This window comes from Balaenoptera musculus, chromosome 1 (assembly GCF_009873245.2).
Source record: "Balaenoptera musculus isolate JJ_BM4_2016_0621 chromosome 1, mBalMus1.pri.v3, whole genome shotgun sequence".
Lineage (NCBI taxonomy): Eukaryota > Metazoa > Chordata > Mammalia > Artiodactyla > Balaenopteridae > Balaenoptera > Balaenoptera musculus.
Window position 1 is genome coordinate 80819343 of NC_045785.1, and position 14270 is coordinate 80833612.

Genomic DNA, 14270 nt, shown 5'->3' on the forward strand with positions numbered 1-14270 from the left:
AATGAAAGAAATGAAAGGTAAACTGGCTACATGTTAACACTGAAAAATGGACAATTTATTTAATAGTCATACTTTGCTGATACACTTGGTAGTACCTTTGCTCTTTTATCCTTAAAGTAATAATGTTGTCTAGGAATGTTAGATACCATCTTTCTGAAATACTAGTGAAGCTTTAAACTATTTTATTTTAGGTGTAGAAATATGCACTAAAGAGTAGCATATTAACACTTGTCATTTTTCTTCCTAATAATTCGCTTTTAAAATAAATCACTTTATTTAAATTAGCCAGAAAAATTCCTTTGCCTTTCTCCCTTCACTAATTAATAATTGTAGAATAACTATATACTCAGATAGTTATTCTTTAACCATCTCTTTAACATTCCCTGTTATTTCATTTTTACCAGGAATTTATAGACTTTTCCTGCTCAGACCTCAATTTGTGTTTAAGAAAGGCAGAAAGAAATTACTGTAAAAGATTGGAATAACTTAAATCATCCAAAATGGAGGCATACATAATGAAACAACTTTTAGTACTTACATAGAAAAAGGTTCGTATTTATTTACAAATAAACTTATCATTTGGCTTTTCTTTTTTTCTTTTTTCTTTTTTTTGCTGTCCTAGTCATGATATGATTTAAAATATGAAATCTGCTACTCTTTTTTTTTTTTTTTTAAACTTTGGGTTTATTTATTTATTTATTTATTTATTTATTTTTGGCTGTGTTGGGTCTTTGCTTCTGTGCGAGGGCTCTCTCTAATTGCGGCAAGTGGGGGCCACTCCTCATCGCGGTGCATGGGCCTCTCACCATCGCGGCCTCTCTTGTTGTGGAGCACAGGCTCCAGACGCGCAGGCTCAGCAATTGTGGCTCACGGGCCTAGTTGCTCCGCGGCATGTGGGATCCTCCCAGACCAGGGCTCGAACCCGTGTCCCCTGCATTGGCAGGCAGATTCTCAACCACTGCGCCACCAGGGAAGCCCGAAATCTGCTACTCTTGAAGAAAACTTTTCTGTTCCTATAAAAACCATTTTAAAGGTGCTTTGAAAATAACTTTTTTTGCTGTTTGTTTTCTGGTTTCTTTTTTTTTGTTTTTTAGGGCATGTACCTATAGACAACATTAGAATATAAGGACTTGAAGCAGTTGAGAATGTCTCTGCCAAGTCGACAAACAGCTATTGTTAACCCTCCACCACCAGCGTATATAAATACTAAGAAAAATGGGCGATGGACGAATCAACTGCAGTATCTACAGAAAGTTGTCCTGAAGGCTTTGAGGAAGCATAATTTTTCCTGGCCTTTTCAGCAGCCTGTGGATGCTGTCAAACTAAAGTTGCCTGTGAGTGTGTCTTATAATTATGTTAGTTTAAAACAAGTAAAACCCTATAAATATCCTCTGATAGAAATAATATTATGAAATATATTTAACTTAGTAAACAAATTATTCAGCACCACTAAAGAATATCCCAACGAGTATTTTTTCCTAAAACAAAAAACTCATTTTTCTGAGCACTGAAATTCTCATTTTAGCAAGTTGTGGTAAATTGTAAGTATCAACATATGCTTTCTTGTTTATAGCATATGTCCCTTGACCTTTTGGTGTAAGGTAGTCATAAGTGTTCCCTTCTCCAAGAAGTCACTCTTGACACGTTCTGACAGATTTAGGTGTTTCACATACAGAATTCAACTTTAGGTCTTATATTAGGAATTTTTAGCCATCTGATAACAGAATGGTTAAGTAATTTGTAATATAACTAGTAAACTGTAGAGCTGGGATTGTACTCTGGATTTGTCAGACTTCATAAATTCTAGTTTCTTTTTCTTCATGCCCTTGTTATTTTCCAGGATGGTTCTACTCTTATATTATTTCATTATTCTTTCTTTATTGGCGTTTTTTTTTTCTTTCTCTCTGAAGAAAAATGCCATGGTAATCAACTTTGTTTCTCATCGCAAAAGGTTTTGGTTTCTATATTATCGCTTTTAATCAATTGCTCTCTCTAGTTACAGGTGTATAGCTTCTTAAATTTCTTTGTGTACCAATTGTTGTAGTGAATTCATTCTTACTACTAACATTTAGAATTTCTTCTTACACCATAGGATTATTATACCATTATAAAAAGCCCAATGGATTTAAATACAATCAAGAATCGCTTGGAACATAAATATTATGTGAAAGCTTCGGAATGTATAGAAGACTTCAATACAATGTTTTCAAATTGTTATTTATACAACAAGGTCTGTAAGCCTTATGCTATACTTGCTAATTCTTTGCTCTTACATACAGAGCAAAGAGATGTGTATAAACAAGTGTGCTGATTTCAAATTTCAAGTCTTGATTTGGGGTACATTCCATATTTTTAAAGATAATGTTTTTTACTTTATTTCCTAATTTTCATGTATCAGTATTCGTTCATTTTGCCATATTTTTTGCTGTATTTTTGTCTGAATAGCTATAATGGCTTACTATGTTTTAAAAAATAAAATACTAATGATTGCTGGTTTCTGTGAATAAAGTGTTATCTCAAAATGTTCTCTACTACACTTCTGCCATTTTAGTTATAATATGAATGATAAATCTTATTATACACTAATCTTGGTTAAATTTTTATGGTATGGATCTGTAGTTATAATCTAAGAAGCCAAACAAATGACATACTTATTTTTTCTTTCAATAAATTTATTTATTTATTTATTTTTGGCTGAGTTGGGTCTTTGTTGCTGGGCACGGGCTTTCTCTAGTTGCGGTGAGTGGGGGCTACTTTTTGTTGCGGTGTGCAGGCTTCTCATTGCCGTGGCTTCTCTTGTTGCGGAGCACGGGCTCTAGAGTGCAGGCTCAGTAATTGTGGTGCACGGGCTTAGGTTGCTCCACGGCAAGAGAGATCTTCCCACACCAGGGTTCGAACCTGTGTCCCCTGCATTGGCAGGCAGATTCTTAACCACTGCACCATCAGGGAAGCCCAAATTACATACTGCTAAACGTCATACAAGTTAACTTAAAGATCAGACACATTGTGTTATATCTCAGTAGTAGTTTTGCATTTGTGTTAACGTGTTAGCCTGTATGATAATATATGTGGACACTTTGAACTTAATCTTCACTTTTGTTTTCATCCATAAAATTGGATTTGTGTATTCAGTTTTCCTCCATATAGGATTCCTGTTTCCCTAAGTACTGCATCCTTTTCAAGCTGTTCTATGCTATCTAAAAATTTTAAAACTTATATTCCATTTATTCAAAATCACTAGTGACACTGAAATGTAATAGAAATGTTGGTTTAGTTTCCAAGGTAATCATCAGTGCCACCTTATGTATAATAGATTTAAGACTATTAGCTAATATGAATTTTTAAAAAATCAGAACTAATGGTATTCTGAAAGTACCATTGGCAAATTTCATTTTAATTTAATAATTGTAAAGAGTCCTCTTACATTTAATTTTTTCAAACAAAATTCAGTAATTTTCCTGAACTACCTAACTTAGAAATAGGTGTCTGCTTTAGGCTTTGCTTTGTAATTTAGTTTTTTCTCAGTAGTCAAGTAAAGCAAGATGAAGACTTCTAAGCAGATAGTTAAGATTTAAAACTTAGCTCTACAGTGTCACTTTATTGCTTAGTTAATTGAAAATTGAATCACATCAGGTCAAACCATGAGGTACTTTTTACAGCCATGAACAAGTTTTGCTTTAACCTATTTGTAAGGTAGAAATTCTAATTTCTAATACCTTTTTGTATTAGTAGGATTGGTTGGATTTTAACCCTCTAGTGCTCAGAATGGCATCCTCAGTCCTTTTTAGAAGTTACAGGGGTAGGATGTTAGAATTTTAAATGTGAGCTGCTATACTTAATTTAGAAGCGATAAATACTGTTTAGTAAATACTGTCTAAGAGTACTATGGCACTGCCTTCACTAAGGTAGCCTGAATTATAGAAATTTGATACAGTGACCATACTGTGTAAACTTATGTTACATTTTATATAATTTCTAGCCTGGAGATGACATTGTTCTTATGGCACAAGCTCTAGAAAAGCTGTTCAAGCAGAAATTATCTCAGATGCCACAAGAAGAGCAAGTTGTGGGTGGTAAGGAAAGAATAAAGAAAGGTAAGCAAGAAAAGGTTTATGTTCTCTTTCTTTCTCTTTTTCATATATATTTGAATGTGTGTGTAAGTATAATGACTAGAATTAAGTCATAAATCCCTGGGAACTCCCTGGCGGTCCAGTGGTTAAGACTTGGCACTCTCACTGCCAAGGGCCCGGGTTCGATCCCTGGTCGGGGAACTAATATCCTGCAAGCCATGCGGCATGGCCAAAAAAATTAATAAATAAAAATAAATAAATAAATAATAAATACCTGAAAGGAGGTAGACGTCTAGAAGTCCTTCTACATCTAAAATGTCCCTTTAAACAATCTGCTAAACCTTGAGCTCAAGGATGGCTATCATACAAGATTGGGAGGACTGTATAGATTATGGCCTTGGAGCAAAGTTTCCTATAGAACAGTGCCATTCACATAGTAGGCACCAAATAATTCATAGTTGCTATTACTATTTTAGTGGATCATGTATCTGTGCTATACTAATTAAAAGGGCCAAAATTGCCAGCTTTTCTCTGTATCAGAAGATCCCATAGCTAAGAATGAAGTGTTGCTGTTGGGTCTGAAGATTCTCTTTTTCTAGCTCTTAACTCAGAACTTTAGCGGGAGATGTTTTACAGCTAATAATTCTAATATTTAAATATGAAGTTATAAAATTAATCTTAAGTATTCAGATTGGTTTATTGTAGAGGTTAATCAAGATTGTCATACGTCAAATGTTGGTTTATCTTTGGGTCACTGAAGCTATAAACCTTGGTCAAGTTCCTTAATCATTCCATGTTAGTTTCCTCATCTATAATATCTGGAAAATATTTAGCTTTCATTGTTGTAAATTTTTGTAAAGTATATGTTAAGTGGCTGGGACATATGAGACTTGTACCAATTCAGGTGATGGTTGAGGTTGTTTTATTGATAGTATGATGTACTTTTTTGCTGGTTGTTAATAGATCTTTAGGATGGGTCATGACTTATAGCTTGCTTTCCATCCATCCTGTGAGATACTCGCTATTTAATAAAGTTTTTATTTTATTATTTTTGGAGAAGATTGATCGTAAGTCTACAATATGAGCATAGGTTTCCACAAGAGGTTTAAAATAAGCACTTGTGAGGCAAAAAACACATAGATCAGTATGTTACTTAAATTGTTAAAACAAGGTGATAATTATTGCTGACTTAAAATATTATCTCTAGCAAGGTGAAAATTACTTACCTTTAGAATGTTTTCCTTTAAAACAACACTTTAACAGTTTCTTGATGGTTAAGTTGTAGCTACTTATTTCAGGTGCTCAGGTTATTGCTAAAAGCATAGGTTTCCCTTAGATGAAAGTTCTTTGACTTTGTTTTTCTGTCAGTACCTACTTGGATGTTTGTCCCTATAAGGCACGTACTTTGGGACTACAAAAAAGTATAACCACCCTAACTCTCAATTTAAATTTACATTTAAGTTAGAAATAAAACTTCTTAAAATAATGCAATGCATTACAATAAGTGTCGGGTGAAATTACACGTGGTGTGTGCTGTGGTTCAAGAGTGAGAAATTGACTTGCACTGGAAAAGCTGGGAAAGGCTTTAGAGGTGATAGAACTTCAGTTTGGCCTGGACAGATAGGTAGGATTTGGCTTTGGTGTGAAGGTCTAGGTTTCCAAGTAACTTTTAGTAGGGGCTTTCTACTGCCTAAGTCATGTCATTTTTTATGCATAGTGGTAGGGAAACTGCCATGTGACGGTAGCTAGTCTAAATAATGTGGTTACATGTTGATACTTTATGGCAAAGAAAAAAAATTTTTTAAGTAGTACTTTGAATTGAATTGGTGTTGATTTACTGATTGAACAAATATTTGGGTACCTCTTTTGTCCCAGAACACTGTTCTGTATTCTTGGGATATATCAATGAACAAAACAAAAACTTTTGCCATCTCGGAGTTTACATTCTAGTAGTGAAAGAGAGACATACATGATAGGTTCAAACTAGGCCTCATTGAGAAGTTAAGATTTGAACAAAGAACATTCCAGGCAGAGGGGTCAGCTAGGGCAAAGGCCTTTTCCCTTCCATCACTTTTGGCCATTGCCTTCATTTATGACCTGGATCTTGCTTCCCTCCTTACCTTCTTAAGGATTTTATTCCTTTGCTTATCCCCTTTGTTTCCTGCGTCATTAATCTTTCATTCTCTATCAGGTTAGTTTTATTATACTATAAACATGCTCTAGTATCTCATCTTTAAAACTCACCTTTTCCGTATATCCTTCTAGCCACTGTCCTGTTTTTTGCTTTCCTCTTACATACTCATGAACTCACTTCAGTATAGGTTCTAGCCTTACTACATCACTAGAAAGGTTCTTGTCAGTAGTCTTTATGTTGCTAAATTTAAGTAATATTTTTCTGTTCTCATTTCTTGATCCCTATCAGTTGCTTTAGAAGGCTACTGTCTCTTGAAATGCCTTTATTTCTTGGTGCACACTAGTTGTGAGGGTTTGCTTCCCATTCTATAGTCTTCTTGGCCTTATCATCCTCTTCTACTCAATCTCTAAATATTGAGGTATTTTTTAGGGCTTGATATTAGATATTTTCATAAAGTCCATCTGTGTTCTGTTAACTCCCAGATTTATAGAATTTGGAGAGTCAGGGATGCTATATGTTATATGTCAAATATGATAATGACATGGAAAAAATAAGAGAACTAAAGAGTAGTGGAATAGAGAGGGTTGCTTTATATAGGGTGGCTTGAGAAGGTGACATTTGAGTAAAGCCTGAAGGGAGTGTTGAAGTGAGCCATGAGGCTGTCTCCTGCCAGGCAGAGCAAATAGTCTGCTTATGGTTACCAAACTTGAGGACAGCAGGCCAGTAGTCTGGAGTGAAATAAGTGAGGGGAAGGGTGATAGAAAGTGAGGTTGGAAGGAGCGCAGAGGTAGGGGGAAAAAGTAGAGAGGTCATGTGGTTCCTTACAAGCCATTGTGAGGAATTTGGCTTTTACTTGGAGAGAAGATTAGAAACCACTGGACATTGAGCAGAAGTGTCATGATCTTATTTGAATTTTGAAAGATCCCTTTGCTTGCTGTTTTGAGAATAGACTATAGGATGTAAAAAGCAGAAGGAAAGAAGGCCTTGTAGGATGCTACTGCAGTAATTCAGGGTCATTACCACCTATAATAATAGTTGGATTCTGGATAAGAAGATAGAGCAAAAAAGTTTGCTAATGGATTGGAAATTGGGTTTGAGACAGAGTGGAGTCACAGATGACTCCAAAGTTTTTGGCCTGGGCAATTAGAAGAATAGAGTTGCCTAGATGGAAGGATGGGCTTTTGAAATACGGTCATCCCTCAGAATCCACAAGGGACTGGCTCCAGGACCCATCCTGGATACCAAAATCTTCGGATGCTCGAGTTCTTTATATAAAATGGCATACTACAGTGGTCCCCCATATCCGTGGGTTGCCTCTGAGTGTTGTATCCAAGGTTGGTTGAATCCGCAGATGTGGAACCTATGGATACTGAGTGCTGACTGTAATAGATTTCAAGGTGATGTGATCCAAATGTCTCCAGTCCTAGCGCTGTCTGGGAACATATAGGGCAAAAGAACATGCACAAATGTTCCTTTGATAAGAGAATTATGTTCACATGTGTTGTTCTTTGTTAGCCAGTGATGGACTATCTGAAACAAATGTCCTAGGATATTTATGCAGAGCATTCTGAAGACCTCACGTAGTACCATATAGTTATCACCAGGGTGTCTGAAATTTTTGCTCAGGTTTACAGCAACCTGAAGCTAAAATCACAGAGCTCTGTTAGTCTGAGTTTAAGCCACGCACCTTTTTGAATAAAATTGATAAACCTACCATTAATATAACAGGTTTTGAAGTCTCCAGTATTATATCTAAATCAGTCTAACACTGTCAGCAAGTATGTGTGGGAGGGTTTCAAAGGGGAATGGGAGTGTAAACTGTGTTTATATTTTTAAAAGCTGAACTAAATGTATTAAAATAGAATGCTAAAAGAAAAATAGTTTTATGTTTTACTCAGATACTGACTCTGGTTCACACTTTACTAGATACTCAACAGAATGTAGCCATTTCTGTTAAAGAAAAACAATCCCTCAAAGCACTGGAAAAAATACTTAAGCAGCAAGCAATTCCCTCTGTATTTCCTGAAACATTTATTTCTCCTTCAAACATGGCACAAAGTGCTCTACTGAACTCTGCCTCACAAACAGGCACCCAAGTAAGTTTACTGTAGCATTAAAATGTTTCAGTGTAAGTTTGTTATGATGTCTGTACCTTTTTTTTTTTTAACATCTTTATTGGAGTATAATTGCTTTACAGTGGTGTGTTAGTTTATACCTTTTTTTAAGTTGATAAGAAAATTGATCTTCAGCATACAGCAGTCAATCTTTTTGTCTGTGTACATTTTGTGAACAGAGACCTGGGAGGCAAACCAAAGTTTAGAGATTTCTTAGGTAGAATTTGAACTGATTTAGTATCTCTGTAGTATTAATATCAGTTGTCTAACTACTTTTTTTTTTCTTTTTTGGGTGATATAACTTTTATTGGCTCACAACTTGGTGGGTTGATAATTTTCTTTTTTGAAATTGTATACCCTAGCTGGTTTCAGGTATTCAGAAACTGTTTTTGATATAACCATGACTTTTTCCCCCCATCTTTCATTGGTCTCAAAGGTTTGTACCAGACAGTTCTTTGGGATGTGGGAAGGAAATATCTGAACTATTTATTTTACCTATGGAAGAAAAATTAACCTTTACTAATATTTGATACATGGAAGACTTAGTGCTAAATATCATTTCCTTTTTTTAACTGATAAGGGTAATGATCAAAGTATGAAAACTGTTGCTCTGAATGTCACCTTATATATAGTTTTTGTTTTTAATTTGTTTTGTTTTATGTTACAAAGGATGTGAAGAGGAAAGCAGATACAACAACTCCTACAGCTTCAGTAGTTAAAGCAAGTGGTGAATCTTCCCCAACACTTACAGAAAAAAAATCAGGGAAAATGCCACCTATAAAAGAAAATGTGCTGACAAATGTTTTGACGGATTCTCAACAACAATATAAAGTTGTAAAGAATGTTAAAGTAACCGAACAATTAAGGCACTGTAATGAGATTCTTAAAGAAATGCTTGCAAAGAAACACTTGTCATATGCATGGCCCTTTTATAATCCTGTTGACATTAATGCTTTGGGACTCCATAACTACTATGATATTGTGAAAAATCCAATGGATCTTGGAACCATCAAGGTAAATGTTGTGTTAATAGGAGGAACTTCTTTTCTTGATTATAAAAGTAATCTTGTCATCATAAATTTAAAATTCAGAAAAGGATAAAAGAAAAAATCACTAGTAGTCATACCACCTGAAGTAAATCATGGGAACATTTTAAAGTGCATCTTTTTATTTTCTTCAGTTCAAACACATTCATGGTTATTTACCACAATGTTTGAGTTACAGTATGTAATACAACTCTGTACCCTGAATTTTCACTTTGTAGATATTTTCTTGTTATATATTAAAACTATTTTTAATTTGCATAATTATAATACAAAAAAGGTTTTTTTGCCAAGGCATTTATGTGGTTTCTAATCCTCTCTGCATTTTTTGGTCTTCTGCCAGATTGGTAAGTTTTCTTTATTGCTGATTTGGAAGCTTTAAATTATTGGAAAAATTTAATTATGTATATTCATTTTAAGGGAAACTACTAAAAGAGTAGAACTGTAGCATTTTCAAAATGATGCATTATCTCTGTGTTCCTCCTGAATGACTACTCATTGTACTTCGTGTTCTTTATTATTGTCTAGAAGTTTGGTTCTTTTAAACACAGTTTTGTTTTACTATTTCATCATCAACATTGTTTATTAACATGTTACTAATTTTTGTGCTCACCCTCATTTCTTGCTTCTTACTCTTTCCCCTCTTTGTTTTTCTTTTTGCTGAAGTGCCGACGTCAGTGGTTCTTCCATGAGCATTTATAGGTAGTAAACTCTTAATAGTCTTATCTCTGAAAGTGTCTGTATTTTCTCTTTATTCTTGAATGGTTCTTTAACTGACTATGGAATTCTAGAATGACCAGTTATTTTCCCTCAGCCCTAGGACAATATCCTTTGGCATTTATTGTTGCTGCTAGGAAGTCTGCTGTCAGTCTACTTGTCATCCCTTTGTAGGCAGTCTGTCTTTCCTCTCGCTGGTTGTGCATTTAATTTTATTCATCTTGATTGGAAATTAGCACTTTCAATCTGAAGCTCATGTTTTAAGTTCTAAAAAAATTTTAAGCATTATCTCTTCAAAATATGCTTTTCTACTTTCCCCTAATACTTACATGAGAGGTCATGAAACAATACCTGAAATAGGTAAACCTGAGCTGAGTCTTAAAGGATAAGTAAGACTTAGTAAGTTATAGCATCGGTCCCCAACCTTTTTGGCACCAGGGACTGGTTTCGTGGAAGACAGTTTTTCCACGGACGGGTCAGTGGGGGCATGGTTCAGGCGGTAATGCGAGCGATGGGGAGGAGCAGATGAAGCTTTGCTTGCTCACCCGCCATTGACCTCCTGCTGTGCGGCCTGGTTCCTGACAGGCCTGGGGGTTGGGGACCCCTGAGTTATAGGACATTCCAGGCAGGGGGAGCAACTTGGAAGGCCCTCAGATCATAAAAACATCCAGAATACAATATTTAAGCCAACATGAGACACACAATATGAAGCAATGAGTAGGGGAAAATGAGACTGGAAGGAAACTGGGGCTTGAACATGAAAGACCCTCATTGTAGAGGCCTAGAGCTGGCATTAAACATGAGGATTATGTCCTCATATTTGATTCCTACAGTAACTTCTGTAGCAGCAATGTGGAGACTGGGTTATTTAGGAGGCTATTATAGAATTCCAGGGATAAGAAGATAGTGACTTTATTTAATTTAGTTCTCTGAAATTATTCCCAGTTGCCAGTGATCTGAGTGGTAGAAAATTATGTTTCTTGTTTTAGTTTTGTGTTTCTTTAATTACAAATGATGTCTGGCATGCTGTATTTGTTTATTGGCCTTTTGTATTTATTCATGGATTGTCTGTTAATATACACTTGTTTTGCCCAGCAGTCTATAGGATTTTCTTGACTGCTCATTTTTCTTTTTATAGTGGCTGCCTCACTGGCTACTCTGCATCCTCACTTCTATCCACTGTATATGCAGCTGCCTAAAAATGTAACCCATCCTGATATTTCTCTTCTGTTCAATTTTTAATGTCTTTTCATTCCCAGGAGAATTTTAATACAGTATAAACCTTTCATTTAGATGTTCAAGGCTCATTTAAGGAGTTTATTTATTCATTGTTTTCCTACAATCAAACTGGTCTATCCAAGATTATCTGGAAACACTGTTTTTTTCCTGGTTTTGTTCCTGTTCTCTTCTTTACTTGAAACACCCTCCTTTGTCTCTACTTGTCAAAATTCACTGGATTTTTTCAAAGTCTAAAAATACAAAACAAATGTAGCAGAATTTAAATGTTTGTCAAATCTGGATGGTGGGTATCTGGTTTTGGTATTATCTATTATTCCTCTGTATGTTTGAATTATTTCATAATATAAACACTTAACATAGGTGCTCAAATAATTATTGAACTATATTGTTGATGAATCCTGTAATTTTTCCTTAATTTAGGCAAAAATGGATAACCAAGAATATAAAAATGCGTATGAATTTGCTGCAGATGTTAGATTAATGTTCATGAATTGCTACAAATACAATCCTCCAGATCATGAAGTAGTTACAATGGCAAGAATGCTTCAGGTGAGTTTTTACTTGTGCTCTGAAAGTGAGTTTTCTCTGACCATAGTTTAAAAATTTTAGAACCATAACTCAAGAGATAAAGAATGCGCCCCCCACCCCCGCCAAGTAATAAAGCATAATTTATACTCTTAAAATTGTGGGGGTTGTTTGTTTTCTGAGGCATAGCATCCATTCATAGTAAATCTGTTAATGAAGCTGCCCTGCATGTAGAAGGTACTGGGGAAATAGTAGTGAAGAGAGGACAGTAGGTATCTGAGAGAGGGTTGACTGGAGTCAGTGTTCCACTGAAGGGAAGGCTCAAGGACTTTTGAGGCTAAGCCATTGGGAGGTAGTAGAATGATGCACCAGCCACAGCAGGAGATCTTAAAAGGACTTCCCCTATATAATCTGAGAGGTCTGTCTTACCTGGAAAAATGGAGAAAAGTTGCTAAGGTTGGTAGGCAGGGAAGCATGAGTCTTATTATATTTCTGGTAAATCTTTTTTTCCTCCAGTTTTATAGGGATATAATTGACATAGTATTAGTTTAAGGTATACGACATTATGATATATGTATGTATGGTGAAATGAGTACCACAAGGAAAAATAGAATTCTCATCAAAATATGACACTGAGGGAATTCCCTGGCGGTCCGGTGGTTAGGACTCTGTGCTTTCACTGTCGAGGGGCCGAGTTCAGTCCTGGTCGGGTAACTGGGATCCAGCAAGCCGCAAGGTGCAGACAGAAAAAAAAAAAAATGACACTGTAATGTACCTTTTCTTAAAAGGTGTTATTGCTGCATTAAATCAGAAACGCAGAAGACCTTAACGGTCTGATTTTCCATTATAGGAGGTTTTCGAAATGCACTTTGCAAAGATCCCAGATGAACCTGTTGAGAGTATGCCTGTATGTTACATCAAAACAGATACCACAGAAACCCTTGGTAGAGAAAGGAGTAGTGAAGCTTCCTCTGCAGATAACTATTCTGGTGATTCTGAAGATGAACAAGCTCAGAGTCTTGAAAAGCTTCAGGAGCAGGTGGTAGTTTATATTGATACAAAGTTTTTATATTCTTTCTATGAGTTGCTGCTGCTGCTGATCTATTATAAAATCCTATTTGTAGATTAAAAGCTGTTATATTTAGATCACATATTAACTGTGACTTTATTTACTTATTGGCACATTTTTTATGTTTAATAGTCTTTTCCTACTCAAAAGTCTATACATCTTAAAATTCTGTTATTTATATTCCTAATCACAATGAGTTTATTCTCATTGAAACAATTTATATGACATAACCTGGATAGTTTATGGATGAGATCTTTATTTAACATTTGTTACCTTTTGTGATAAAACGTTAACCTGCTTTGAGCTCAATCCTGAAAAATCAATGATTTAAGACTTAAGACTGCCTGGAAAAATTAATGATTCTTGGTCTGTTTTTAGATGAATATTTAAGTTTATGGGTTGAGTACATGGTAGTCTTTGAAATTTAACGTACGCCTTTCAAAATAATGAATTTGTGAAATGAAATATCAACCTGAAGGAAATTAATTTCACAAAGGATACTGTTGACTTTTGAGTGCCTTCATTTTTTTCTACTGTCTTTAATTATTTAGAGCCATGAATGTTTAAAGAATTTTTCCTTTATCAGCTTAAAGCTGTTCATCAACAGCTACAGGTTCTGTCCCAAGTACCTTTCGATAAGCTAAAGAGAAAGAATGAGAAGTCTAAAAGGGAAAAGAAAAAAGAAAAGATTGATAACAGAGATGAAAATCCAAGGAAAAAGTTTAAGCAAATAAAGGAAAAGTCCAAGTGCAAGTAAGTATCTTTAATGATGCCTTATTAAAATAACATTATCTAAAATACATTTGATTAAATTTAACTTTTGTTACAGTCAGCCAAAGAAGGGGAAACAACAGGTCTTCACTGCGAAATCTGAAGATAAAGATAATGCTAAACCTATGAACTATGATGAGAAAAGAAAGTTAAGCTTGGATATAAACAAACTCCCTGGAGATAAACTTGGGCGAGTCCTTCATATAATACAGTCCAGAGAGCCTTCACTGAGAAATTCCAACCCTGATGAGATAGAGATAGACTTTGAAACACTGAAAGCATCAACACTGAGAGAACTGGAAAAATATGTTGCTGCATGTCTAAGAAAAAGACCACTAAAATTTCATGGTATGTATTTCTTTATATTAGTAGAAATCAGTCTGGTATTTGTGTTAGTTTTTGGTTGTACTCACTCTTTTTTTTTTCTCCTAAATCACCCAGGTAAGAGAATAATGAAGTCCAAAGAAGAACTTCATTCACAGAAAAAACAAGAATTGGAAAAGCGGTTACAGGATATCAATAATCAGTTAAATCCTAGAAAACATCAAACAAAACGTAGGTAGCGGTTTTTAAAATGTTCCTGTAACT

At 35.1% G+C, this 14270-nt stretch overlaps 1 protein-coding gene across 1 annotated transcript in view; it reads left to right on the top strand.

The window, feature by feature from the left end:
- The first annotated feature begins 1139 nt into the window (after positions 1–1139).
- Positions 1140–14270, top strand: part of BRDT (bromodomain testis associated) — a 49406-nt gene continuing 36275 nt past the window's right edge. The window contains exons 1-10 of the mRNA XM_036868800.1: positions 1140–1334; positions 2093–2230; positions 3980–4094; positions 8131–8300; positions 8979–9332; positions 11738–11866; positions 12693–12881; positions 13498–13664; positions 13741–14030; positions 14124–14237. Of these exons, the coding sequence (XP_036724695.1) occupies positions 1146–1334; positions 2093–2230; positions 3980–4094; positions 8131–8300; positions 8979–9332; positions 11738–11866; positions 12693–12881; positions 13498–13664; positions 13741–14030; positions 14124–14237 (1855 nt within the window). The 5' untranslated portion in view covers positions 1140–1145. The remainder of the gene's footprint in view (positions 1335–2092; positions 2231–3979; positions 4095–8130; positions 8301–8978; positions 9333–11737; positions 11867–12692; positions 12882–13497; positions 13665–13740; positions 14031–14123; positions 14238–14270) is intronic.